Consider the following 23,857-nt stretch of genomic DNA (forward strand, 5'->3'; position numbering starts at 1 on the left):
GCGTATAATAACTATTTGTTCGTGCAAATGCTATCGTTGCCTTTGAGTGATACAAAGCGGCCTAACATTTCAAGAATCCCTGCACTGGTAAAAGTCCTTATCATCAGGCCTAGTCTTATGCGCATAAGTACTGCAATATCTTTTGGATGTCAGTAACTCCATATCGAATAGAGCAGGATGCTTTTTTTCCTTCTTTTTTTCGAACTTACCGTGCCACTAATTCGTCCCCTTCCTCAACAAAGGTGAAGATGGCCCTCGACAGCAAAGGATCTCCTCCGGTATACGGAACCGTCCACATGAGCGGAAAGCCCCAGAGCTCAGTGCCGCAGTCTGGCCGGTCAAAATAATAGATGTGAGGGTACTTTCGAGCGCCTGGCAAGACAATCAGACGGTCAAAACATGAAAATCCGCGGGACAAAGCAATTCCGTAGGGCACGTCGCTCACCAATGGGGTTGTCTCTGTGCTGCAGAGCAGCGTTTCCGGCGGCTTCAACGTCGGACGGCTTGAACGGACGAATGTTACCTGTCGGTTGCGTAAGATGACGGATTTCTCTCCCTTGTTTGAAATGGTGCTGGCCTTACCGCAGACTACATCTTTCTTGGGAAGATTGGTCACCTTGGCGTTGACGCCCGAGGCGGCGAGGATGACGGCGGTGTATGAAAGGGGCTTCATCTTGAGAATGGTTGAAAGGACTTGGTTGAACTTGCTTCTTCCCCCGGGGGGGAATGTGGCACATTTATACCTGGAGGTCCGCGTTCCATGACGTTGAGGGGGGATCAACTTATGCTATGCCACTTACTCATACTTGCCAGCTCAAACTCTACAAGAGGTTGCAGGAATGCAACATCCGCCCTACATGGGAATGCATCTCCCAGCCTGGGGACGTGGACTCGTCTTAGTTGGCCATTTAGATTCAAAGCCATCTTGCCACAATGTGTCTCGGAAGTCGGGGGTTGAACACCCAATCTCCGTTCAACAGCTTTCTCTCCCCGCATAGCATGAAAGACATGCCCCAGCGTGTTTCTGCAGCCCGGCCATTCCCGCATGCTACTCCCTAGAGACACGACGGAAGGAATAGAGTGGTGCCACCTGTCAGTCATGTTTTGTTGATCCATGCGGCATAGTGACGAGCGGTGTGATGCCTTTGTGCAGCTTTGAACAAAGCTGAATGCCCGCTAAAGGCGTCTATACAGTGAGCAAGGCTGCTGCTGCTGCCAGTACTGCTGCTGCTGCTGCCCTCAGGTACGGACACTTGTAAGAGAATTGCAGGCCGTCGCCAGCGCTCCTTGGGCCGAAGGAGTCAAACTGCCCCATTCAAGCGGGCGAGACAAGGTTGTCTGTAGTCGTACCTTTCTGTGAAGTACCATCTCATCTCGAGGAAAGGGGAAAACCCAATGTTAAAAGAAAAAAACCAGCTGGGTATCTGAGCGTACATCTTCACCTCAAGTTTGTGCACACCTCGTGGCTCGTCGTCGCAATTGCACCTTTGTCTTGCGCCTGGCAAATCCAGCTCAACCAAGTGAAAAGGTCCCATGAAGTCCTTGACGAACTTGGAACCAGAGCCAAGTCATCGGGTATACATGAACGCATAAGCTATATATCGAATGTATGACCGTCAGCAACGGATCTCAAGCGGAGCAAAGACCAACTCGCAGCCCGGAGTTCCAGTGAGCCGCCACCGAAGCTGGAGCGGGTCCCGGAGCTTCCAGCAACGGTGTTGGTGCTTGTATAAGAACATGAAGCATCTAGGGATACATATCACGACCTTCCTTGTTATAGCATCGTACATAGCTTTCATACTGTGGAATTACATGGCTATGATAGAATAAATGTGAAGAGACTCCGGCCGACTTTGTTCAGAAGCAGCTCCCGCAACTCGTCAGATCACAGGTATGATCTCAGACCATTCAGCCTTCGTGACTCCAGCTTTCTTTCCTCCTCTTGTCACACGTCGTAACACCATTAGCATTCAAACCTCCTTTGCCATGTCTCGTATACGCACCTGGACTGCGGAAGCTCAGTTCTATCTCGGCTTTGATAGCGGCGGCGAGGATTTCCATGTCGCTTTTTCGCCCACTGTGAGTCCGATTCTCGTACACCTTCAGATTGTGTTCTGACTTGTTGACGTACAGCCCTGAGCGGCTTCGTCCATGTCCTCGGAGACTTCGCAGCTACCAACTCGACGTTCGCCGTCCAGCAGTCAACCGTAAAGTTGATCAGCGGCAGAGCCGGCGACCATAGTCGACCCCGAAAGACGAAGAATCTCCCCAGACCACATCTTTGTCCAAGGCACACTGGAAAGCGGTGCCGTTGTGAGTATCACCACCCGCAAGCCTCCACATCCGATTGACGGACACTGTCTTCGGCTGGCTCATCTCGGGCACAGAGGTGGCGGACGGGTTCGGCTCCTCGGACTTTGCGCCTCGTCGGAAAGGATGGAGAGATGAAGACGGTTGGGCAGGCGGTAGACAAGCCCAGCCACATCAAGGGAGTTGCTCCGCCTGGAGTCGATACTGCGAGATTGTTTGAGGCGTATGCGCTCAGGAAGACGGTTGGGTAGGAGGTAGACAAGCCCAGCCACATCAAGGGAGTTGCTCCGCCTGGAGTCGATACTGCGAGATTGTTTGAGGCGTATGCGCTCAACAAGGATTGCTATTCGGATTTCGAAAAGGCTGTCAAGCTCCATGAACTTTGAGACAATTTTGCAAAAGAAGCGGGCTATACGTAGGCAGACTAATGAAGCCTCTAATGGCTCGCTTTCGGCCTTTCCAACATGAAGAAACATTGGGTGGACCAATATGCGGAACGAATGACGAATCGTCATTGTGTTCAAATCTACTTCATCGCTTGCATGATTTCGTGCCGCGACAACAATGAAAGATATGACTCTACAAAGCATGTCAGCGAATACTCAAGGGGGATGATGTTGTAGTTACGTACGAGCAATTTGCCATCGACGCCCCATCATCTCCATCCCCTGCTTGATCAGATGCAACTTGTCAGCGGTAGTGTCGCCAGGAGCAGACCGCGAGGCTTCCAAATAGAGCAGCGCAACCCTATACAGCATATGCAAGAGGAACGGGGACGAGCGATTGTGTATCTCCACAAAGGATCGCCGCGTAATAATATGGGTGGACAGTTGCAAAGCCGACTGCAAGATTGCATCGGTTTCCGTGGACAGCTGGTCGAGAGATCTGTCCTTGTCCTTTGCCTGAGAAGAGTCCATGAGAAGGATCCCGCTTGAAGTTGTTAGTGACCACATGAGATCACAGCAGAGTTGTCGAGATTGTACATACCAATAACACACAGCCGTCTGAGAGCAGAATTCCATCTGCCTCAGGTGAGCTTCTAGCCTGGAAACGTTGACGAGGGAGAATATGGTGCGCCTCAGCTGCGCCGTCTCGCTCTCTGGAGATCCTTCGGCAACGTGGCGAAGGACCTGGCCGAGCAAATGGGCAGCCTGTGCGAAGCGGGCAAAGCGGCCCAGGTCGAGGGCAGTGGCTGAGCCCAGCGTGTAGGCATCCTCCGGCTTACCAGACTGATGACATCGTGTCAAAAGGTGAACCGCAAAGAAGGGTTGGGGACTGGGGCTTACTCCATTGTTAAAGGCGGCATCGTCAACGGGCAGCCAATTCTCCAGGGTCGGGTCAGGCGTCACTAGGTGGCGACTGGGATCAGACAGGTTCAGGAATCTGGGACTGCGGTTAAGTCGGACTCTTTGGGTTGAAGAGCACAAGGGAGTAACAGTACCTATCTAGCACAAGTATTGACCACCATACCCGGCGGCGTTCCTCCAGTTCGTTCCACGATATGCCGTTCAAGTCTCGGTTCAAAATCGACCGGTCAATCCCCAGGGCCGTAGCATAGCGAGCACATCCAGCAATAGACAAGTAAGCTGATGGATACACGCCGTGTCCAATCTCATAGAGAGCCACAAGCATCGAAGCCTGGATAACTTGAAGAGACAAAACACCCGAATGCTCAAGCCTAAACTGCAGATACTTTGAGGCCTGGTAAAGCGGCGTCCTCGGGTTCGAAACCTGTTCGCTGGACAATCTCATGGCAAGAATCAGATAGAACAGCTCGGCGCGCTTATGCGTAAGCCAGCCGACAAGATTCGCCAGAAACTGGATCCGGGACACAATCGGCATCCACTCGTGCACAGAAGCAAAGAACTTGTCAGATATCGCCTTGATTTGGGCAACGTCACCGACAAAGTCCGACACTTCCTTCGTGATGAAATGGTCCACGGATGGCTCCGGCACTTTCAGCTGGGCGCTGCTGAAGGCCTCCGGATCAAGGAAGCGTTCCGTGAGAAAGTTGGCCGCGGCAGATTGAGAGGTGCCAAGATGGAAGGCATCATAGTCCGGGCTCGGCTGCGATGTCTCGGCTGTGAGTGAAGCTTGGTCCGTTAGCAAGCCAGAGGTGGGAGAGACGACGGCATTAGACGGTGCTGCTTCTGGGAGAGTCTTTCGCTCCCGCTTCTTGCGGCGATACGGATAGTCGCACACAATGCGCTTTCTACAGCGGTTTGCCACTGATCAGTATAGACACCGTGAAGACAACTCGGTAGTAAGCCGGCGATAGGTTGACCCTCACTGGAGACAGCCTCTGCACTGCGGAAGAGCCCGGTCGCAGCGCCTCTTCGAGTCGCGACATGCGACGCAGGCAAACGGCGCCGGCGTCGTCGCCAGGCTTTCGTATGGCTTATCCATGATGGAAACGGCGGCTTCCCTCCAGGCACAGCGACGGAATGGCTGCGGATCGGCGAGTCACGCAGACAGCTGAAGGATGAGTAAACTGCTAGCTGGGCTGCGGCATCTTGCGGACTGATGAGAAGTGATATGACCGCCCAAGTGCGGGTTTAGAGGAGGGCGGCGCTGACAAATTTGGGGATGGGGATGCCGAGGTCTGGTAGTATTGTGGCTTCAGCTGACATGAAGACGCCATCGTCTTGTTTTAGCCTTTGGCGTGTCCTTGATCTGATCCTGAAGATCATTCAGACTAATGAAACTATATGCTTCGGTGCGTTGCAAACCGCCAAGATGCCGTTGACTTACACCTCATGTGAATATCCCGTCTAAGCCCAACCAAGTGAATGCTATGCAAATTCACTTCTTCCCAGTCGCCTTCCCCTCAGCCAGCCTCCAAATCTCACTGTTGATGTCCTCCCCAAAGCTCTTCGTCGTCCCCTTGCCTCCAATATCCGGCGTCACCACAGCCTCCTCCGCCCGAGCCATGACATTCTCCATCGCCTGAAGCAGCGCAGCAGCGGCCTCCTCATGCCCAAAGTGCTGCAACAGCATCTGTCCAGCCCAAACCATGCCCACCGGGTTCGCAATCCCCCTTCCCGCAATGTCCGGAGCGCTGCCGTGGACCGGCTCAAAGAGACTCGGGAACTTGCCGTCCGGGTTGATGTTTGCAGACGGCGCGATGCCAATGGTGCCAGTGCACGCAGGGCCCAGGTCCGAGAGAATGTCGCCAAAGAGGTTGCTGCCGACGACGACGTCGAACATGTTGGGCCGCTGCACAAAGTGCGCCGTCAGGATGTCGATGTGATACTTGTCCACGGCCACGTCCGGATACTTGGCCGCCATCTCCTGGACCCTCGAGTCCCAGTACGGCATCGTGATGCTGATGCCGTTGCTCTTGGTCGCGCTCGTCAACTTCTTGCGCGGCCGGCTCTGCGCGAGGTCAAACGCATACCGCAGCACGCGATCGACGCCCGTCCTCGTCATGACCGTCTCCTGGACGACAATCTCGCGGTCCGTCCCCTCAAACATCTTGCCTCCGATGCTGCTGTACTCTCCCTCCGTGTTCTCCCTCACGATCCAAAAGTCAATGTCGCCCGGCTTGCGGTTGGCCAAGGGACATGGGACGCCGGGCATCAGGCGGCAGGGACGGAGGTTGATGTACTGGTCAAACTCGCGGCGGAACTTGAGCAGGCTTCCCCAGAGCGATACGTCGTCTGGGACGATGGCCGGCATGCCCACGGCGCCAAAGTAGATGGCGTCGAACTGGAGGAGCGTCTGCTTCCAGTCGGGCGGCATCATGTCGCCGTGCTTCTGGTAGTAGTCGCAGCTTGCGAAATCGAACCATTCGAATTGCATTGGGATGTTGTAGATCTTGGAGAGGGATTCCAGACAGGCCACGCCGACGGGCATGACTTCTTTTCCGATGCCATCGCCAGGTATGACGGCGATTCTGAGGGGCTTGGCCGTCATCTTGCTTGTGTGTAAGCCAGCACAATATCACCAAAGGAGATTGAGAGAGCAAAGCCAGATAGAGTGATGATGATGAAATCTGGGGTAAACGGTGAAACAAAGAGACAAATGAAAGAAGCAGCAGCACGACACGGCAAGTGATCAGCATCCGTACATGTACGCTTCTTCTTTCATCCGCATGTTCGCATGCAGAAGTAGCCGCTTCAATGGCGGGGTATCTCAAATGCCTCCCGCCGGTATTAGGTGAGGGTTGCGTGCACAGGCAGCTTCATGCTTGAGGATTGTACAAAGAGCAGGCCATGAACAATTTCAAGTTGATAATACGAGCTCTGAAGGATGTTCCTTTTCCGAGAATGCTGATTGTTCCTCCCGTCAGAATCGGTTCCCTTGAAAGAAACGTGCTGGAAGCCGGATATCCATGTCTTCAAGATTACCCGAATCCAGACAAATTCCTATTTCGGCAATTCACTATCCTGTCTCCCGACTTGTTATAATAGGGACGCATGCTTTGTCGGTAGGCAACTCTGTTTGCTGTATCTGTATATATAAGCTCTTGAAGATGAGTGAATTTGACGATTCACTGTGATAACTCCAACTTGCCAGATACAACTTCATCCGGCGCCTCCTCCGGAATGCAATATTGCCAACAGCTTTTCACTGTCTAATCACATAAGATACGTCTTCAATCACGCCGTCTGGCCAAGATACCCTCGAAAAAAAAAAACACAAAAAAGGACTCCCTGCTTTTGGCACTTCAAACGACAGTTTGCGTTGTCAGAACTTGCAGTCAAACATGAGTCTCTATTTGAGCGACGAAGCCTGAATGCGGTCGGTTGCGATTGGTAGTGGGCATCGGCATAAACATTAGGCGTCGCAGAATGTGTATCCTCTGATGAAAGCTTTCTTTCTGTACGTTGGGGATGGGTCACTCATCAAAGTATCTCGCCTTTTTCCTCAAGCTCAACCGCCGACTACATGTATTGCCGTAACCACGACTCCTATCCTCCAAAACAGAATACGCACAGCTACGAGAAGCCTATACTTGAAAAATGCCAAATAAATACATCAACCTCTGTCAAAAGCGTAATGGACCCAGTAACAAGACATTCCCATCAAACGCCCTCCTACAATTTCTCTCATCGCCATCACGAGTCGCTTTAACTGACATGGCATTAACCTCCAAGTTGCTCCTAGCAAATACCCCGACGAACGATCTGCATCCCGGCCATCATTCAACTCCGTCTCCTCATATCAGAAACGACATGACAAAAGCTCAGTCCGACATCTCACTTACACCCACTCAGTAATGCATTGCTAAGACAACGAATCTCCAAGCAAATCAGCCCTGCCGGAACCATTCTCCAAATCAGGCAATTATTGTCAAGACATCTTCGCACCAATCATTGCTCGGCTTCGTAATGTCGGCAACACCCATTTCACCCACATTATTAATCGCAGACAACCCTCAACCACAGGCACTCCATTGCAACCACCACTTACATGGATACCCGGCCAGCCCTCTTCACTGCCGTAGCGGAGAATTTCGGCATATTCTTAGCAATCATCTCGCTTCAATAATTTACGTCCCCAGGCAAGTAGCTGCTCTTCAACTTCTATCTCCGATAACTGTCCGCTTCTCCAAGGCTCAACTAGATAACCTCGAGGCATGACAGCTGCAATAGGCAATCGGGATTTGGCACCGCTACATCTAGCAATTGATTCCGTTCCTTACAAATAACTTTCTACAACAACCTGAAGGGATCGGGCCATGGCAACGTGGGAGATAAACCGGACCCGGCAAACGCCGTGGCGCCCGATGGACGGGGATGGCTCCAGCTGCTCGCCGTCGATGCTCAGGCTGAATCCTGCATAAATAGAGTTCTGATAGCATCTTGGACCAATCTAGGCTATAGCGATTCTCATCAATCTTCGAATCGATCAAGACATCCCATCGGATTTTGCTTCGGCGTTACTGTCGTCTTCGTGTTGTTTCACCTATAAATTCGTCGTGGTCTCATTCAATTCCATCTCAATCTCAATAGTCTCTCAAAAACACACTCACATCATCATAATGACAGGCGAATTTGTTCTCGTAAGTCACTCTCCTATCATCTACCCCGTGCATATATACATCTAGCTAACAACGCGCAGCTCACCGGCGCCACTGGCATGATCGGCTTCCGGACCCTAGTCTTCCTCCTCGAAGGCGGCTACAAGGTCCGCGCCGCCGTCCGAAACCAAGCCGGCTTCGACAGAATCTCACAACTCAAGCCCGTCGCTCCATATGCCTCGCAACTGAGCAGCATCGTCGTCCCAGACATTACTGTCCCGGGAGCTTATGACGAAGCTGTCAAGGACGTCGAGTACATCGTGCACGTAGCCTCTCCGCTGGCGAGCAACGCCCCTCCTGGCATCGACTATGACAGCTACATGATTCAGCCAGCCATCCATGGCACAGTAGGTATCCTTGAGTCGGCAATCAAGACGACAAATGTAAAGAGGATCGTCATTACCGGATCCATCATGTCTATAACCACACCGGCAGTCCTAGGCTCGGGCAAATACATTAACGGCAAGTCACTCGTCAAGACCAGGCACCTCATACATGCGGAGGAAACTCAGGCCAACATCATCCTGCTAACCTTCCACAGAGGAATCACGCACCCCAACGACTCACGGCCCCTTCACAAACGTCATCGACGCCTACTCCGCGTCCAAAGCCGCCGCCTTCAACGAAACCAAGAAATTCGTCGCCGAAAAGAAGCCCCAATTCGACGTCATCCACGTCCTCCCCCTCTACGTGATAGGCCGCGACGAAACCGTCACCACGGCCGAGCAAATCGTCAAGGGAACCAACAGGATCCTCATGGGCCCTCTCCTCGGCACCCCACGCCCTCCCATTCCAAGTGCCCCCGTCCACCTCGATGATGTCGCCCGTCTTCATGTTCTCGCTCTGGATCCTAAAGTGGAGGGTAACCAGGACTTTTTGGCTGGATCTCACTCTCTTGAGCCGTTTGATTGGAGGGACTCGATCGACATTATCAAGAAGCATTTCCCGCAGGCAGTGGCGGATGGCGTGTTCAAGTTTGAGGCTGTTGAGCAGCTTGTCACGCTCAAGGCGCAGGTGGACAGTACTAAGGCGGAGAAGCTGTTTGGATTCAAGTTTAAGCGGTTTGAGGAGCAGGTTGTCTCTGTTGTGGGCCACTATCTGGAGCTGCTGGGTAAGAACTAGGATGCTGTTGACGTGAGTTGAGTGAGGATGCTATCACGAATACATGTAAGAGAAGGACCATGCTCAAGCCACACATGGTGGAATCATTTCATGCAATGTCATCTACTGTACGCGAGCATCCTGATATCAGAAGGGCGAGGGTTGTGATTCACCAGATCGCATTCTCACCAATATCATGATAGTATAAAAGCCATCTGAAATCATTGTTTCTACATAAGTATATCCAACTCATAACCAGCCCCTCTCGTGCCATGTAAGTGAGAAACCACCATTCGGCCCATCTCGTATATCCTACCCTCACCCCGGATACCGAAGTAGGTCATTCTCATGAACCAGCATCATGACCCTTACCGCACTCCAGCCAGCGCACCAACTTATCCACAGCCTCCCTCGCCTCCGGCAGAAACTGCACCAACGGCCACACATGCATCAAGCCCTCTCCCTCCACATACTCAACCTCCCGCCCCTGCTCCACAGCCTTAACCACAAACTTCCTAACATCAGGCGTCAACATCTCCGTCCCGCCAGCAAACACCATCATCGGCGGCAGCTTGTCAACGTCCCCATACAGCGGACTCACGCGCGGATCCTCCGGCGACACATCCGGACACAGATACCGCACCGCCTCTTCAAACCCGGGCACGTCCAGCCACGGATCCGTCCGAGCAGCCTGCCGCACTTGCGGATTGCAAAAGGTAAAGTCCACGCAGGGCGACATCAAGGCCAGCCCTGAAGCCGCCGGGCGATCAGCCCCGAGAGCCGCCTGTGTAAGCGCAAGGGCCATGCTCCCGCCCGTCGAATCTCCCACGACAAAGAACGGCGTCTTGTCTTGCGCCGGCAGGGCAAGCTCCTCATACACCGGCCTCACGGCATCAAAAATCTCCATCAGTATGTTCCGGCGCGAGCGGGAATATCGCCACCGTGACAACAGCCTGCAGACGCTCCGCCAGCATGGCAACCATCTGCCAGTGCGCGGCATCAATCTCAAACAGAAAGCATCCGCCATGAAGGTATAGGATGCGCGCCTGATTCGGCGTCTCTGATTTCGGCGCTACATCGTAAAGAGTGCAGCCGCCGAGATGTCGCTTTTCGATGGTGAACTGCGGTTCCAGGTGAGCGGGAGGTCGTGTGCTCTTTGTCTGGCGGTCGTTTTCGATGCGTTGGCGGAGGGCCTTGGCGGTTTGGAGAGAGCCCTTGAAGCGCGACCAGACGATCCAGGACGCGAGATATGCCTGCCAGCTGGCCATTTCGAGGTTTATTCATATGAAGGTGTTGAGAGACTTGATGTGAAGTTGAAGATCAGACTGAATAAGCTGGAGGAGCATGTGATATCCTTTGCTTATACGAGATACTTGCCCGGATTAGTGATATCACACATGTCTTCCAAGTGTGCTGTGCTCAGCTATCGAGAATCATCTCATCGAGTGTCTCAATTTGAGGACTATTGATATCCTTGACTCGTCATTCTTCTGCCTCTTGTCTCGCCGTCATGCATAGATGAGGTGTAAGATATATCTTGGTTGAAGCTGCAAGATGCATATCATGGTAGTGTAAGTCGAACGCTTAATATCAGCCTGTGTCAGTGAGGGGCAGCTGAGCACATCTCGCGATGTAACACACAATTGACGTACAATCAGCTACTGAGCCTTATAAGACAAGAGGGGCTGCGATATACTGTAAGCAGAGAATTAATTACCTGTTCCCGAATTCGAGGTTGAGGTATCTACTATTCACAGAGCAACTCCTCCCCTACCCGATTTTGTCAACAGCGTTGGTGTGTGTTGTTTTGAGGTTTCCTTCATATCGGTTATTTACCTTACCCTGGATTCCTTCAGCTGCTATCCGGAAATAGCGTCACAAAGTGTAGGTAGACAGCCAGAATCTTTGGATGCAGCTGTTAGCCGTGCTATGGGAAAATTTCTCGAACAATAAGTCAATCGGAATCACGAGCACCAGTCAAAGCTTTGTCGCACGCACTGCAGCAGTTCGGCCCTCGTAGTTCTATCGCCGTATGTATAGCCCTCAAGATCTCCACGCTAGCCATCTCCTGTAGCCTTTGATGCAGTTCGGAGAAGACTAAATAAACAGGATATATATCGTAGGCTAGAAGAAAAGAACAAGATGGAATCCTTGAATCCTTGTCGGTCGGCAACGCTCGCGCATGTCATCCTCGGTCGCGCGAAGGCGAAAAGGCGAACGGGCGACGCCACGTTCGGATTTATCGACGCACGCTTTGTGCCTGTTAATCCGATCGGGAGCTACTATTTCCACTGGCGTCAAGATCCGACCGTTTGGCCTGACGACACGCCGTGGCGGCGTTATGGCGTGAGAAATCGCACAAAGCTCGGTTTCATCATGTGGTAACAAGAAGCTGTCGATGTCAGTTTGGAGCAAGAATCCAAATATATAAAGATGGATGGTTTCGTCGTTTCGTCTCAGCATCAATCCCAAGCACATCGACACAAGCAACAAGCATTACAATAAGCACCACTTACACTTACACGCCTCACAACACCAAATCACACACATCCTCATACACTTGGCTTCGACATAAGCATAACTTACACGTCTTACAACCGAATCACGCGCATCTTCATACACTCGACTCGACTTTTAACAACACTCACCATGTCTCTCCAAGACAAGGTCGTCCTCATCACCGGCGCATCCAGCGGCATCGGCAAGGCCACCGCCCAGCGGCTCTACAAAGAAGGCGCCCGCATCGTCGTCAACTACCACAGCGACGCCTCCGCCGCCGACGCCCTGGTCTCGTCCTTCGGCCCCGACCGCGCCATTGCCGTCCGGGCCGATGCCGCCAACATCAACGACATCGAACGCCTGGTCAACACCGCGGTCGAAAAGTATGGACGCATCGATGTTGTAGTGGCAAACGCCGGCCTGATGCTGATGCGGGACGTCGAAGACACCACAGAAGACGACTTCACAAAGATGTTCGACCTCAACGTCAAGGGCCCGTACTTCCTCGCGCAAAAGGCCGTGCCGCACATGCCTCCTGGATCCCGCATCATCTTCATCTCCTCGGGCGTCTGCCATCACTCGTCCGTGTCGCCAAAGTATCTCCTCTACGCGGCCACAAAGGGCGCCATCGAACAGATGACGCGGGTCATGACCAAGGGACTGGCTGCCAAGGGCATCGTCGTCAACGCCGTGGCTCCTGGTCCGACGGCCACCGACTTGTTCTTCAAGGGAAAGCCTGAGAGTGTGGTCGATTCCATCAAGGCCTGGAGTCCGTTTAACCGGCTGGGCCAGCCTGAGGAGGTGGCCAACACGATCAAGTTCCTGGCCAGCGACGAGAGCTCATGGGTGGCGGGCCAGACGGTGCTGGTGAATGGGGGCATCATGGTGTGATGGGATGTGGTGAAGCATTCGGTGAAGCACTTTGGTATTCAGAGCATAGGATGAACTGGGCGTGATTGGGGTATCGACGGCTTATAGATTGGATCTGTATTAGATGGGCATGCGTCGGATGAAATTGAAAAACTTGTTGATATCATGCTCTTGTCCGCCTTTCACGTGCTTCTGGAACGCTTGACCTCTTGCGGCCGATGTTCAAGGCAAGCAGCTGATGCGGGCACCTCGGGGTACGTACCGACAGAAGCCGAGCAATCCCTGGGCATGGTCTACGCTAGGCCGAGTTCGAACTCGAACAGTCCAACCTTGCAAAGACGCATGGAGTGGCATCCCTTGAATCACTGATCCCAGCTCTCGTCATCCAAACACGACAGGTGCGCTTGATGCTGGACAACTGCTTGAATAGACCTGAGCTTACGATAGAAACCTGTACATCTGCAAACACTGTGCGATCAACTTCCCCTGATCAGCGCGAGGCTTGGTACCAGCCGGCAACAGCTGCTTCCTCCCCTATTCCGGAGAGCACATGACTCTCTCTGTATTTCGGTTCCGTCTACGGATCCCTTGTCACGATGCAATGCGCAAGAAAACAACTCGGAAGACGCCTCTGAAGCACCTGATGTGACTGCTTGAAGATGGAAATTGCGTGGATGCAGCCACAGTCTGTCTGTGAGTCGAGCTCTTGAAAGGAGTGCGGAGAAGAGGCTCCTATCGAAAGAGATTATCCCTCATCAACGGCCAACCGCACAACACAAGCGCCGCGGCATGCACGGAACTATTAGTATTACCCCAGACTCCAGACGGCGTTGGAATGAATGATGGTGAAGAACCTGGAGAAGAAGGACAGAATACATAGCCCCCATGTTCTCCATATCGCCGGTGCCGAAATGTCACGCCACGCCCGAGCCAAGCGGGCTCTCGACTTCAACGGCGCCCGGTTTGTAGGATGCAAATGGCTCGGTGATGGTTTTGTCTTGTCCCAGTAATAAAACAACTCCCCAGAGACTCACTTCCCCCGCATTTCATCAGCCCATAGCTACATGCAGACTACACCCTCTTTGTAGCAACAGCGCCTGCATCCTCTTTATCAATCTTCATCTCTTTCAACACCCTCGTCGCGTCTCCGGAGACAAAATCAGAAGCCCGCACCGACGGATTTCGGCGTGGCATGTGCCCAAGTACCGGTACATGCACAGTGTGACTTGCATTGCTGGTCCGTGACCCGCCCCCAGGCCATCCAGGTGCTGTAATTCCCACTTCAGTGCTTCCTCCAGCCTATCGCAGCGCCGCCATTACTGCAGAACTTCTAAGGCCCACAAGTACCACTACCGAGTGCCGTCACTGCGCCTGGCTGAGTCCGACTGCCCGAGTTTTGCCGACCTTCTCGACGTCAGAATCGCTGCCACAAACTCTTGCTTGATCCATCTCCGGACAAACGGCCTTTTTTTTCGCTCTGCAACTCCTCGGCTTGCTCCCATCGTCAGGGACTGCGACTCTATTTCATCTGCCAGCAAGAGACTGTCCATCGTCTTCTCAGCTTGATCGACCGTATCCTCTCACCCTCTGCGCCTCACCTCATCTCCCTTCAGCCTCCCTCTGAAACTCCTTCACACGCACGACTCACCCGTCCTCAACTCTTCAATCGCACAGGCAACCTGCCCGCCCCCCCGAAAATAACCCGCCAGGCCTCACCGCGTCACGGCCCAGCGCGCGACGACGTTTCCTCATTCGATCGCCCTTCCAGCAGCTGCAGCCTGTTGCGCACACATACATCATCTGCAAGCCCGGCATCCTCTGATAGGCCCAAACAAACACTGTTGGCGACCGTTTCGCCCTTTCTTCAACCCTACACGACACAACGCACACGCACACGGCACAAGGCGTCATAATCCACCTCGACGCATAGATAAATAGGAAGCGAGCGGCATCAAACTTCGACAGCAGCCTGCACGGACCCGAAAAAACGAAACAAGCAACCTCAAACAGACACACACCCCGGAAAGCCAGCCAACAAACAAACAAACAAACAAACAACACCGCCGAAACAAACCATACCACAGCAACAACCCCGAAAACACCGCGATGCCCTCACAGCGTCCCTTCTTCCTCTCCTCCTTCTTCAACTCCTTCCGCCAGCAAGCGCCCTCCCTCACCCAGCAAGCAAGCAAACACTCGTCCCAGGCGGCATCCGCATCAGCCGCCGCCTCCACAACAGCCGCTGCAGCCTCAGCATCATCAAGTGGCGCCTCCACCGCCCGCGCAATCTCCACCAGCGCTGCGACGACGACGACATCGTCGTCATCGTCCACCAACGTCGCCATCCACACGCCCCGCGGCTCGCCCGGCGGTGGTATTCCCATTCCACACGGCTCGCGCAGGAGAGGCAGCGATAGCAGCAGCGAGGGCTTCCGCGATGCCCTCGGCGCGGACAAGTGGTATATCGGCGGCAGGACGGCGGCGGGAGAGGAAAAGTTCTTCAAGCTGGGCGTGATTCGACGGGTGAGGAGTAATGATGGCTTGAGTCTCGATCGCCTGAGTTTATAGGTGACACGAGTGGCATCACGCATTACGAGGGTTCGACAAGAATGGCTGCTCGTCGTTCTTCTCTTTTCTTTTGTCTTGGCTACCTATTGGCATGAGAAAATCCGTATATACATGATTAAAGCGACTTTGGAATTTGGCCAACAAGGCTACAAAAGCAGAATCAAGGCCGACTGGATGGCATTCATTTGGGACTTTTAGGATATGGGCGCGGCGTTTGGTTCTGGGTTGGGACTTTGTCCTTGATTTTGCTTTTGGCTCACAAGCAAACGAAGTCTCACGTTGCTGTTCTATTCTACCATGCATAAGATTGAGGCTGTCTGAAACCTCTCATGAATACATGCATCTATTACAATGACTATGGGTTAACTGCCCATGAGCTGTTTTCTACCACATGAACCGCTGCAGTCTGCCTTCATCAAGGATACTCCCATCCTCAGCCTTCCAAATATATGGCTTGAAGAGGAATATATACCCCGTGACGAGGTTGATCGCACTAAACCAGATCGTCTCCAGTACAAGCCTCACATCGTACACCCGACAGAAATCGATAACCTTGCCCCAGACAGACGCTGGACCGGCGTTGTTAAACCAACTGTTTCCAGTGACTCGGTGGTCGTGCAGTCGCCATGCCGGAACGAGGAGTCTCCAAATGACCCACGGGATGATGAAGTACCGGGGCTCGACGAGCGGTGCGGTGATGAGCGAGAGGGTTGTTGCGAGGAGGAAGATGAGGCCTGTGGATGTAGGTACGGGTTCTGTTGAGAACAAGAGGGAGTCTTGTGCGTATTTCTCATCCAAATCCCCCCGTGTCGGTGCTGGGTGCGATTTCGAGCCTCGTTTGTCTTCAGGTTCATCAGTATCTGCTACCGCAAATGGATCGCAGTTAAATAGCGATGGGCGCGACGAATCACGGTATGCTGAAATAGTTTCCCTCCGAGATGTCGAGGTCCAGGTCGTGCAGCCGGATAATGTTCCCCAGACGAGCCACCGGCTGAGCGTATAAGGTAGAATGAGAAAGTACTTGATCCAGGACGCGCGACGGATCGTGTATCGGAAGACGTAGAACATGTAGTGTCTGTTGTCCGCCAGAGTAAAGGGGTGGATGATTGTGTTGAAGCGGACGATGAGGCTGGATAGGATGACTGTCGAGACTAGGTATACTGGCCAAAGGAGATGATTGTTGAAGATTGTGGAGAATATCTTGAGGGGGAGCGAGATTTCTTGCTGAGGCGCTGCTGGCTTCGATGGGGATGTTGCAGTTGTCTTGTCGGACCTTTTGTCAGCGCCGTTCTTCTGCGAGGTGAAAGGACTGAGGAGGACATTCATTCCCAGGATGGCATATGGGAGGAAGAGCGGCAGCGAGAAGAAGGCGAAAAACGCCCAGATGTAGAGCATCTGGGGGAGATGAACTGTCGCAACATGGTTCGACTTGTCTCCCAGTACAACACCGCCATTCCACACCACGAACCCACCAAAGGCGCCCAAGACAAAGATGTATGGCCAGATTTGCCTGACTACTCGGATAGGATTGCAGAGGGCTGCTATTACCAGGCTGAAAGCGGTGAAAAGCATGTCTAGAGCACGTTAGCTTTCAAGTTGATGAGAATCTCAGGGCCGTCTTCGACTCACCCTCGGGATACGCCATGTGCAGCGGCAAGTCATGCACATGTCCAACAGACCACCTCTTGACAACAAACAGCAACTGCTCCGACAACGTCGTCACGACCGGTCGCTTCGTAGCCTCTGGCCGCAGCATCTTGACCGCATGAACAGCCTCTAAACCTCCCATGAAAATAACCACCCAGAAGACATTCGTCTGCCTCATAGTCAGAGCGAAAAGCCCCAATAAGATCGTACCGAGATCGCTAAAAAAGGAACTCCGAGACCTCCCTACACGATGCAGATGGTTCAAAAACGCCGCGAGCACAACAGCAGTAGAAACAACATCCGTGTAATACAGCCCCGAAAAGAAGAACAGCAAGGGGAAGAGCGCAATGTTCAACGCAGTGTGCATGGCGTACTGCGATATCCCGGCGATGCGAACTGATGAATGCGCTTGGTGCAGGCGTGCTTCGATTTCTTTCCGGCATTGCAGGGCGAGGTAGGCCAGAATGAGGATGCTGATTGCGTTTGTGGCGCGGAGAGTCTTGGGATCGCATGAGTAGGAGGATATGAGGCCGCTGAGTTTGGCTGCTTGGGGGATCAAGATGGAGACCCAGTATCTGGAGCACCGTTAGAAGGATGTTTTTCCTTGAAGATAAAGGAGCCTGGACACTCACAGCCCGGGAGGAGTCGTGATTTTGTTGTCCCACTCTAGGAATTTGCCTTGGCAGTATCGTTGAGCTTGCGGAATATGAAAGACTTCATCCTGTTGATGCATCGTGAGCACATGCCACACTGTGTTCTTGGTTTGTAGATTCACAACTCACCAGATACGGCTCAGGGACAATTTCAGATACCACGCCCAGCCACAGAAAGACTGCTGCAGTAAGGAAAACGGCGAAAAAGATTCCCAGCCCTCCGGATTTACTGCCACTGCTCCTGAAGAGAAGTATATGAACAATAAAGGCAATGGGAACAGCGCCGGCCGCCCATGTTGCGAACTGTAGGTTTGCTCCTAAGGAGCGGACATCAGGGGCGGTTGAAGCCATGCTGGCGGAAGGTGTCGAGGATAGGCTAGATGGAGACATATAAAGAGGCGATACGTGCAATTATGCACGGCAGGGAAGTGAGGGCTCTAATGAACTTGCCATCTCTCATCTGAATTCGCAGGTTGATGTTTGGCTTGTGTTGAAACAGCGAGAGGTTGAAATGAGATGAGCTGTCAAGATGATCCAGGAATGCACAGTGTCAATACCGTATGAAAGACTGTACTGGATTCAGGGAGAGCAAATGCAAAACGGAACAACTCTTCTTGTCTTGTTAGACTTGGTGTCAATGCATCTCAGCCAAGAGTCATAGAGCATCGTCGAAGTAATCTAAATGAATCCATCATCGTTACAGCAATCACAAGCTACACGGGAGGAAGGCATCTAGTCCATAGATAGAAAAGTCTATTGTGTATCTCTTATACAAAGGCAAGCTGCTGCGCGAGGCCTTGATTCTGTTATCACCAAACACCATTTCCACGCGCCCATTTAGAAGGGCTAGAGCATCACCAGTCAGCATCCAAGTGTCCGCATACAGAGCATCAAAGAGGGAACTTACGTTGTCAGCAGGGTGAGGCTCCTTCTTCTCAAAGGCCTTGCCAACGACGGGGATTTTCTACACAACTGTGAGCTTTGGTTCCGTCTTCGCTGGAGCTGAGAGCTTACTGAGAGAATGTCGGCGCGGACACGGGGAAGGCTGGAGGCGAAGAGCAGCAGGGCAACGCCGAGGCCGCCGCCAATGGTGGCAGTTCGCAGGCCGCTGGATACGTGTTAGCAACATCTTGGACCGCTGAAGTCGTCGTTAAGTCTCGAGGTCTCGGAAAAGGCCAGGCTATGTCGAAAGCGTTCGTCGCTCGGTAAGTTTAGGAGATTCGAGAACTCCTCCCTCACACCACTTCCCCGACCAGTCTCCTAGTTTGTTTCGACACTTCCTTCGGCCTTGTCCCAAGATCCCCGAGTCAATCGGAATGGAATACTCACTATCGAAGGGCGGTCTGGAGGCTGATGCCGCGGTAATGGGGCTGGAAAGAGTATCTTTGGCGAAATGTCAGTCCAGCTACACCACGTCAAATGCGCAAGCTACCACAGCCGCAAAACTTCAAACCCCCACCCCCCCCCCCAAGACTCCTCTTCAACCCCGTGTGACAACCTGAAAAGGTAACCTCTCTTTATTGATCAACCAAAATGATATAGATCGAACGTACTTGGGGCCATAGGGGCTTCGGTAGTCCCTAAAGCGGGTAGGAGGCAGAGCCTGTCCGCAACCAAGAGTTAGCTCTCTGCTGTGCCTGCAACTTTGTCGTTGCTCCCAAACCCCCCAGTCTCCCACACCAAGCGAAGCAGGCAAAAGCAACCTCCCGCCCTGGTAAGATTTATCCGTAACATACCTGGAAAACCATCTTGAACTAGTTTTTGGCAGCGAATACCGTTCAATTGCTCGTCGATTCGTCGTCGTCACCAAGAAATGCGCGAGTTTGCAGATTCCCGGCGAATCTCGGCGAGGTTTTGGGCCTTGAGGCGGTGACTAAGCAGGTCTTGAACCATGTCGGGGCCAATCGCAATGATCGCCCCTCGGTGCCCCACACAAGCTTTCGATGCTCAAAAGGTACGTAGCGGAAATCAGCCTCGTCTCTGCTTGAGCCTTCTCGCATACACGTTCCCTTGCTGCTGTTAGGATCTCGCCGTCGAAAGGCTGAGCTCCGAATAATCATGGACGCGTACATCGACAGCCGCTTCGAGCGCCTGGAAAAGGCCCTCGCAACCCTCATCGACTCCGTCACGAAATACCACCCCTCACCAATCCAGGCAGAAGAGCTCAAGAACGCCGACAATGAACTCTGCAAAGGCCTGGAGCAAGGTAAAACGCGACTCAGCACCTCCAAACATTCGCCAGCCCTCCTTAAGAACTAACAAATCCGTCACAGTCGAGGTCCATCAAAAGAACCACCTCAAAATCCAACAGCTCCGCCAAATGTCCACCTCCCTCGACGCCCAGATCCGCGAAACCCTCACCTCCCTCGCGACAACGCGCAAGGACCTCGTCACCACCCAAGTCACCACCTACCCTTCCGAACCAAACTACCCCGTCCTCTACGAAGAGCTGCTCGGCTTCGCCCGCCGCATCAGCAAGACCTCCATGCCGCCCGCCGCCATCCTCAACGCCATGGCCGCGAACCAAGAGTCTCAAACTCCCGTTCCCGATTCTCAACAGACCCAGATGGCCATGACGCCATCGTCCGCGCAGACTCCGAATAATCCCATGCAGAGTCCTGCTCCGACCAACGGCGTAGCCGAGCAGCAGCAGCAGCAGACGCAGGCTTCCGCGCATACAAGCCTCCCAGACAACATGAACCAGTTCCTCAATCCTCTATCGGGACAACTCTTCTTCCCCTGGCCGCTCGAAGACAAGATCCGTTCCGGAGCACTAGCGTCCAACCAGATCCTCCTCGAACAGGGCATCGACCCCCGCGGCTACGACCCCGTCGCCGAAGAAGAGCGCAAGCGCAAGGAAGAGGAAGAGCGTAAAGAGAGGGAAGAAAAGGAGAAGCAGGAGCGCGCCGAGCGCGAACGGGAGGCAGAGCGCCAGCGGCAGGAGCGGCAGCGGGCGATCGAGAAGCAGCAGGCCGAATGGCGCAGGGCGAGCATCGCGGCTGGTGCTTCTGGGGAGGCGGGCGTCGGTGGGCCGCCGAGTGCAAAGGCGGAGAAGAAGCAGTTTCAGTTTACGAATTTGGATGATTTGGATGACGATGACGACGAGGACTAGAGGCTTGGTTCGCTTCGTGTTTGTTCGGAGGCGAATCTATGAGGCATGGGATAATAGAAAGGTTCTTGGGTATCTGAGCGTCTAGAGCATAGAGTTGGGCTTCGACACCTGTACCAGAGGTCAACAAGAGCTCTTAATCACCGATTTCGCTGAAATGTTTGCCCTTGAATATAGCAACCAAACACGCCCAGCTGATACCATGGCAAAATCAGGATTCAGCAGGCACCGAGAGTTAAAAGAAATCTTCAATAATCATCAAGTCTATCCCGCAACGCTCTTATCCGCCCTCATTCCCTCCAAGGTTGCACCAAAATGAACAGGAAAATCATGTTGCTCGAAATGTGCAAAATGGGAGAAACCGCTGCCTTTTTTGCCCTCCAATCTCATCATGGCGATACCTCTGGAAACCATGGTCGTACATGTACTTTACAGGTTACTACCCCTGAAGTGGGCAAATATTCTCAAAGAAGGCTCCTATTCTGAGCTGTGATGCATAACTGAAACACATCGCCATCGTGCTATAACACGCTCCCTTGTTTAGTCAATCTTGATGGAAGAGTAAATCTTCCGTACGAACCACCATGAGGCAAAGTAGCCAATGGTGCCTGGAACACATGTTAGACACGATCAACCGTAGATCAAAAGAGGGCCGTACCTGAAAGGATAAAGAACAAAAAGGAAAGGAGCGCGCTGTAGCCAATGTACAGAACTGTCCCCGCAAAACCACCAAGCTTCACCTTGGTCACCAGATACAGCAGGCAGTTGAGGAAGACATAGCCGCCGCTCATGCCCGCGGCAAGGAACGCCCTCCACTGCCAGTTGTAGTTCTCAGCACATAGCAGGAAGTATGTCATCAGGATGGTGACGGCGCTGCAGACGGCAATCATGAGGCCGTAGCAGAGGAAGAGGAAGCCAAACATGTAATAAATGCGGCTGAACCAGATGGAGCTCATAATAAAGTACAGCTCAACGAAGATGGCGCCAAAGGGCAAAAGGCCGACGATGAGCATACTGGGAATAGGCTGCAAGTATGTCGTGACCGGGGGAATCTGTCGAGGAATCTGGTTGGTGCGGACGGGGGCTTCGATCTGAGGGGCCTTGAAGCCCAGCCAGGAACCCGCAAACGAGAGGGGGATGGAGATGACGAACCAGATGCCGACGATAACCAGCATCGTAGTAAAAGGCACGGCGCCGGAGGACTCCTTGGCCCAGAGGAAGAGATCCAGCAGGAAAAAGGCAGAGAAGACGATGCCGGGGACAAGCAAAGGCGTCAGGACAATGTTGAGCTTCCACTGGTCGCCCTGCATGGCCTTGTACGTCCTAGCAGAAACGTATCCTCCAACGACGCCGAGAACGGTGTAGAGGATGATCATGATGGTGCCCAGAGATCCGCGGTTAGAGGGCGACAGGAAACCAAGCAGAGCAAAGACAATGGTGAAGCCGGTCATGACGAACAGCTGCGCTCCGTTGCCCAAGAGGACGGACAGAAGCAGCGGGCGCGACGGAGTGCGGAAGACATCGCCATGGACCAGCTTCCAGCCCGAGTCTTCCTGCACACCGTCTTCCAGCACCGAGGTGCCGCTCAAATCATCCAAATTGATCTGGTCGAGGCGGTTGTAGCGCGCAATGTCCTTCTTGAGAGTTCGGATCAGGATGGACATGACGGTAAGAACGAGAATGACGACGATGATGGCGGTGTCGACGAGCCAGAACCAGTGAATCTTGGGGTCAAAGACGTGCAGATACTTGTCCCAACGAGTAGCCCAGGCGGTGGGCGACTTGACCCAGTAGACGCTGTAGCTAAACTTGACTTCGTGAGGTCCGGAGCCGTGGGCGAAGACGAGCGGCGGGTGGTTGTCGCCACAATCGGCCTCTCCCTCGTACTTTTTGGAGCTGGGCTGGACAACGGCACCGACGACTCGCAGCTGGTTCTCGTTGCCGCTGACCTCGTGGTACTCCACCCAGATCTCGTAGTGATTGTTGAAGAGAATGTTGCCTTGTTCATCGTCCTGTCCGAGCAGGAAGCCGGGGCTGTAGAAGGTCGTGCCGGTGAGCTGGTCCTGGATCTGCTGGCCGGCAGGGAGCCCGTCGACTAGCCAATTGAGGCTGTAGCCCTGCTCGATCCTCGTCGCGACAAACTCGACCGACTTCTCCTGGTACTTGACAGAGCAGAGCGCCTTGCAGGTCTCGTTCTGCTTCATCTTGAGCTCGAAAGGGGACGTCATTATCCTGTCGCCGAAGAGGATGCTGCCCAGGCTCTCCGACACATATTTCGGCCCGCCCTCGGGCTTGCAGAACTGGAAGGCTGGGTGGTAGTAGTCGTACGACACGACCGAGTGCAGTCGGGCATCTTGCGGCGCCGCGACGGGCTTGATGCTGTTGACGTATAGCGGGACTTCGTCGCCGGGCTTGTATGAGGTGGGAGCGACGCCGGGGAGGTAGAAGGCGGATGCCAGCGGCGCGAGGAGGGTCGCGAGAAGCGCCGTGGGCGCATGATTTCGGAAATGCATCGTGCGGAAGGGTTATATCATGCCACGCAGGTTATCGGAGGCGGCAGAGGCGACGTTTTTGTAGGGAGGTCGTCGAGTGACGGCCGTGAGGCTCAGGCCAGATTGCGGCGACCTGTTCAGGAGTGACGCAGCCAGGCGTGCTCCGATCCTGAGCGCAATTGAGGGAGACTTTCAGCGGACAAACGAGCGGCCGAGGGCACAGTCGACGGCTCGAGACTGCTGCAAGGCTGGAGCTGCAGACTGGGGATCTCGAGGTTGGGAGGCACAGCTTCGGGAGCTTCGCAGTTGTACAGAGTTGGTCCCTTTGTCCGTCCAACTTGTCCCTGGATGCGCGTCCCGCTGTCAAAGAGCTGCTGACTAACGCCGTCAGATGCGGTCATACCCACCAAATTCTGGACGTCGTGCCCACTTGCCGCCTTTGGCAGAGAGGCCGAGTTACGAAGCATTGCGCCTACAAGCACCTACGAATCCGGCCTCAGCGACAGCTGCATATACGAACACGGACATGCGCATCGTATAAAGTGCCGCTAGGTGAAGATGAAGAAGTGCTTAGTGTCAAATT

At 53.5% G+C, this 23,857-nt stretch overlaps 11 protein-coding genes across 11 annotated transcripts; 3 read left to right on the top strand and 8 right to left on the bottom strand.

Moving 5' to 3' along the window:
• Positions 1 to 69: 69 nt before the first annotated feature.
• On the bottom strand, positions 70 to 673 carry CCMA1212_007708 (uncharacterized protein; the record flags this gene model as incomplete). The annotated part of the gene is made up of 4 exons (XM_073704871.1): positions 70 to 130; positions 210 to 372; positions 446 to 523; positions 583 to 673. 4 exons carry the CDS (start codon positions 671 to 673, stop codon positions 70 to 72), a joined length of 393 nt encoding a protein of 130 aa, XP_073556477.1.
• A 2,163-nt stretch (positions 674 to 2,836) lies between these two features.
• CCMA1212_007709 (uncharacterized protein) lies at positions 2,837 to 4,716 on the bottom strand (the record flags this gene model as incomplete). The annotated part of the gene is made up of 6 exons (XM_073704872.1): positions 2,837 to 2,889; positions 2,942 to 3,240; positions 3,298 to 3,539; positions 3,597 to 3,699; positions 3,776 to 4,522; positions 4,601 to 4,716. 6 exons carry the CDS (start codon positions 4,714 to 4,716, stop codon positions 2,837 to 2,839), a joined length of 1,560 nt encoding a protein of 519 aa, XP_073556478.1.
• A 396-nt stretch (positions 4,717 to 5,112) lies between these two features.
• Positions 5,113 to 6,225, bottom strand: CCMA1212_007710 (D-malate dehydrogenase; the record flags this gene model as incomplete). The annotated part of the gene is made up of 1 exon (XM_073704873.1): positions 5,113 to 6,225. The coding sequence occupies one exon, from the start codon at positions 6,223 to 6,225 to the stop codon at positions 5,113 to 5,115; it is 1,113 nt and encodes a 370-aa protein (XP_073556672.1).
• Positions 6,226 to 8,296: 2,071 nt separating this feature from the next.
• CCMA1212_007711 (uncharacterized protein) lies at positions 8,297 to 9,457 on the top strand (the record flags this gene model as incomplete). Its single annotated transcript, XM_073704874.1, has 3 exons — positions 8,297 to 8,317; positions 8,377 to 8,686; positions 8,877 to 9,457. 3 exons carry the CDS (start codon positions 8,297 to 8,299, stop codon positions 9,455 to 9,457), a joined length of 912 nt encoding a protein of 303 aa, XP_073556671.1.
• Positions 9,458 to 9,782: 325 nt separating this feature from the next.
• On the bottom strand, positions 9,783 to 10,704 carry CCMA1212_007712 (Esterase; the record flags this gene model as incomplete). The annotated part of the gene is made up of 2 exons (XM_073704875.1): positions 9,783 to 10,337; positions 10,378 to 10,704. The coding sequence occupies 2 exons, from the start codon at positions 10,702 to 10,704 to the stop codon at positions 9,783 to 9,785; spliced, it is 882 nt and encodes a 293-aa protein (XP_073556674.1).
• A 1,381-nt stretch (positions 10,705 to 12,085) lies between these two features.
• On the top strand, positions 12,086 to 15,373 carry CCMA1212_007713 (Versicolorin reductase; the record flags this gene model as incomplete). Its single annotated transcript, XM_073704876.1, has 2 exons — positions 12,086 to 12,820; positions 14,837 to 15,373. 2 exons carry the CDS (start codon positions 12,086 to 12,088, stop codon positions 15,371 to 15,373), a joined length of 1,272 nt encoding a protein of 423 aa, XP_073556673.1.
• Positions 15,374 to 15,757: 384 nt separating this feature from the next.
• Positions 15,758 to 18,024, bottom strand: CCMA1212_007714 (Dol-P-Glc protein; the record flags this gene model as incomplete). Its single annotated transcript, XM_073704877.1, has 4 exons — positions 15,758 to 16,947; positions 17,003 to 17,595; positions 17,653 to 17,741; positions 17,803 to 18,024. The coding sequence occupies 4 exons, from the start codon at positions 18,022 to 18,024 to the stop codon at positions 15,758 to 15,760; spliced, it is 2,094 nt and encodes a 697-aa protein (XP_073556668.1).
• Positions 18,025 to 18,510: 486 nt separating this feature from the next.
• CCMA1212_007715 (uncharacterized protein) lies at positions 18,511 to 19,421 on the bottom strand (the record flags this gene model as incomplete). The annotated part of the gene is made up of 6 exons (XM_073704878.1): positions 18,511 to 18,519; positions 18,581 to 18,637; positions 18,688 to 18,781; positions 19,003 to 19,056; positions 19,227 to 19,276; positions 19,410 to 19,421. 6 exons carry the CDS (start codon positions 19,419 to 19,421, stop codon positions 18,511 to 18,513), a joined length of 276 nt encoding a protein of 91 aa, XP_073556667.1.
• Positions 19,422 to 19,731: 310 nt separating this feature from the next.
• On the top strand, positions 19,732 to 20,785 carry CCMA1212_007716 (Mediator of RNA polymerase II transcription subunit 4; the record flags this gene model as incomplete). The annotated part of the gene is made up of 2 exons (XM_073704879.1): positions 19,732 to 19,879; positions 19,947 to 20,785. 2 exons carry the CDS (start codon positions 19,732 to 19,734, stop codon positions 20,783 to 20,785), a joined length of 987 nt encoding a protein of 328 aa, XP_073556670.1.
• Positions 20,786 to 21,322: 537 nt separating this feature from the next.
• CCMA1212_007717 (Transmembrane 9 superfamily member 1) lies at positions 21,323 to 23,295 on the bottom strand (the record flags this gene model as incomplete). The annotated part of the gene is made up of 2 exons (XM_073704880.1): positions 21,323 to 21,390; positions 21,441 to 23,295. The coding sequence occupies 2 exons, from the start codon at positions 23,293 to 23,295 to the stop codon at positions 21,323 to 21,325; spliced, it is 1,923 nt and encodes a 640-aa protein (XP_073556669.1).
• Positions 23,296 to 23,411: 116 nt separating this feature from the next.
• CCMA1212_007718 (uncharacterized protein) lies at positions 23,412 to 23,741 on the bottom strand (the record flags this gene model as incomplete). The annotated part of the gene is made up of 1 exon (XM_073704881.1): positions 23,412 to 23,741. The coding sequence occupies one exon, from the start codon at positions 23,739 to 23,741 to the stop codon at positions 23,412 to 23,414; it is 330 nt and encodes a 109-aa protein (XP_073556666.1).
• Positions 23,742 to 23,857: the final 116 nt, after the last annotated feature.

Source organism: Trichoderma ghanense, assembly GCF_004382785.1.
Source record: "Trichoderma ghanense strain CCMA-1212 chromosome Unknown scaffold_10, whole genome shotgun sequence".
NCBI lineage: Eukaryota > Fungi > Ascomycota > Sordariomycetes > Hypocreales > Hypocreaceae > Trichoderma > Trichoderma ghanense.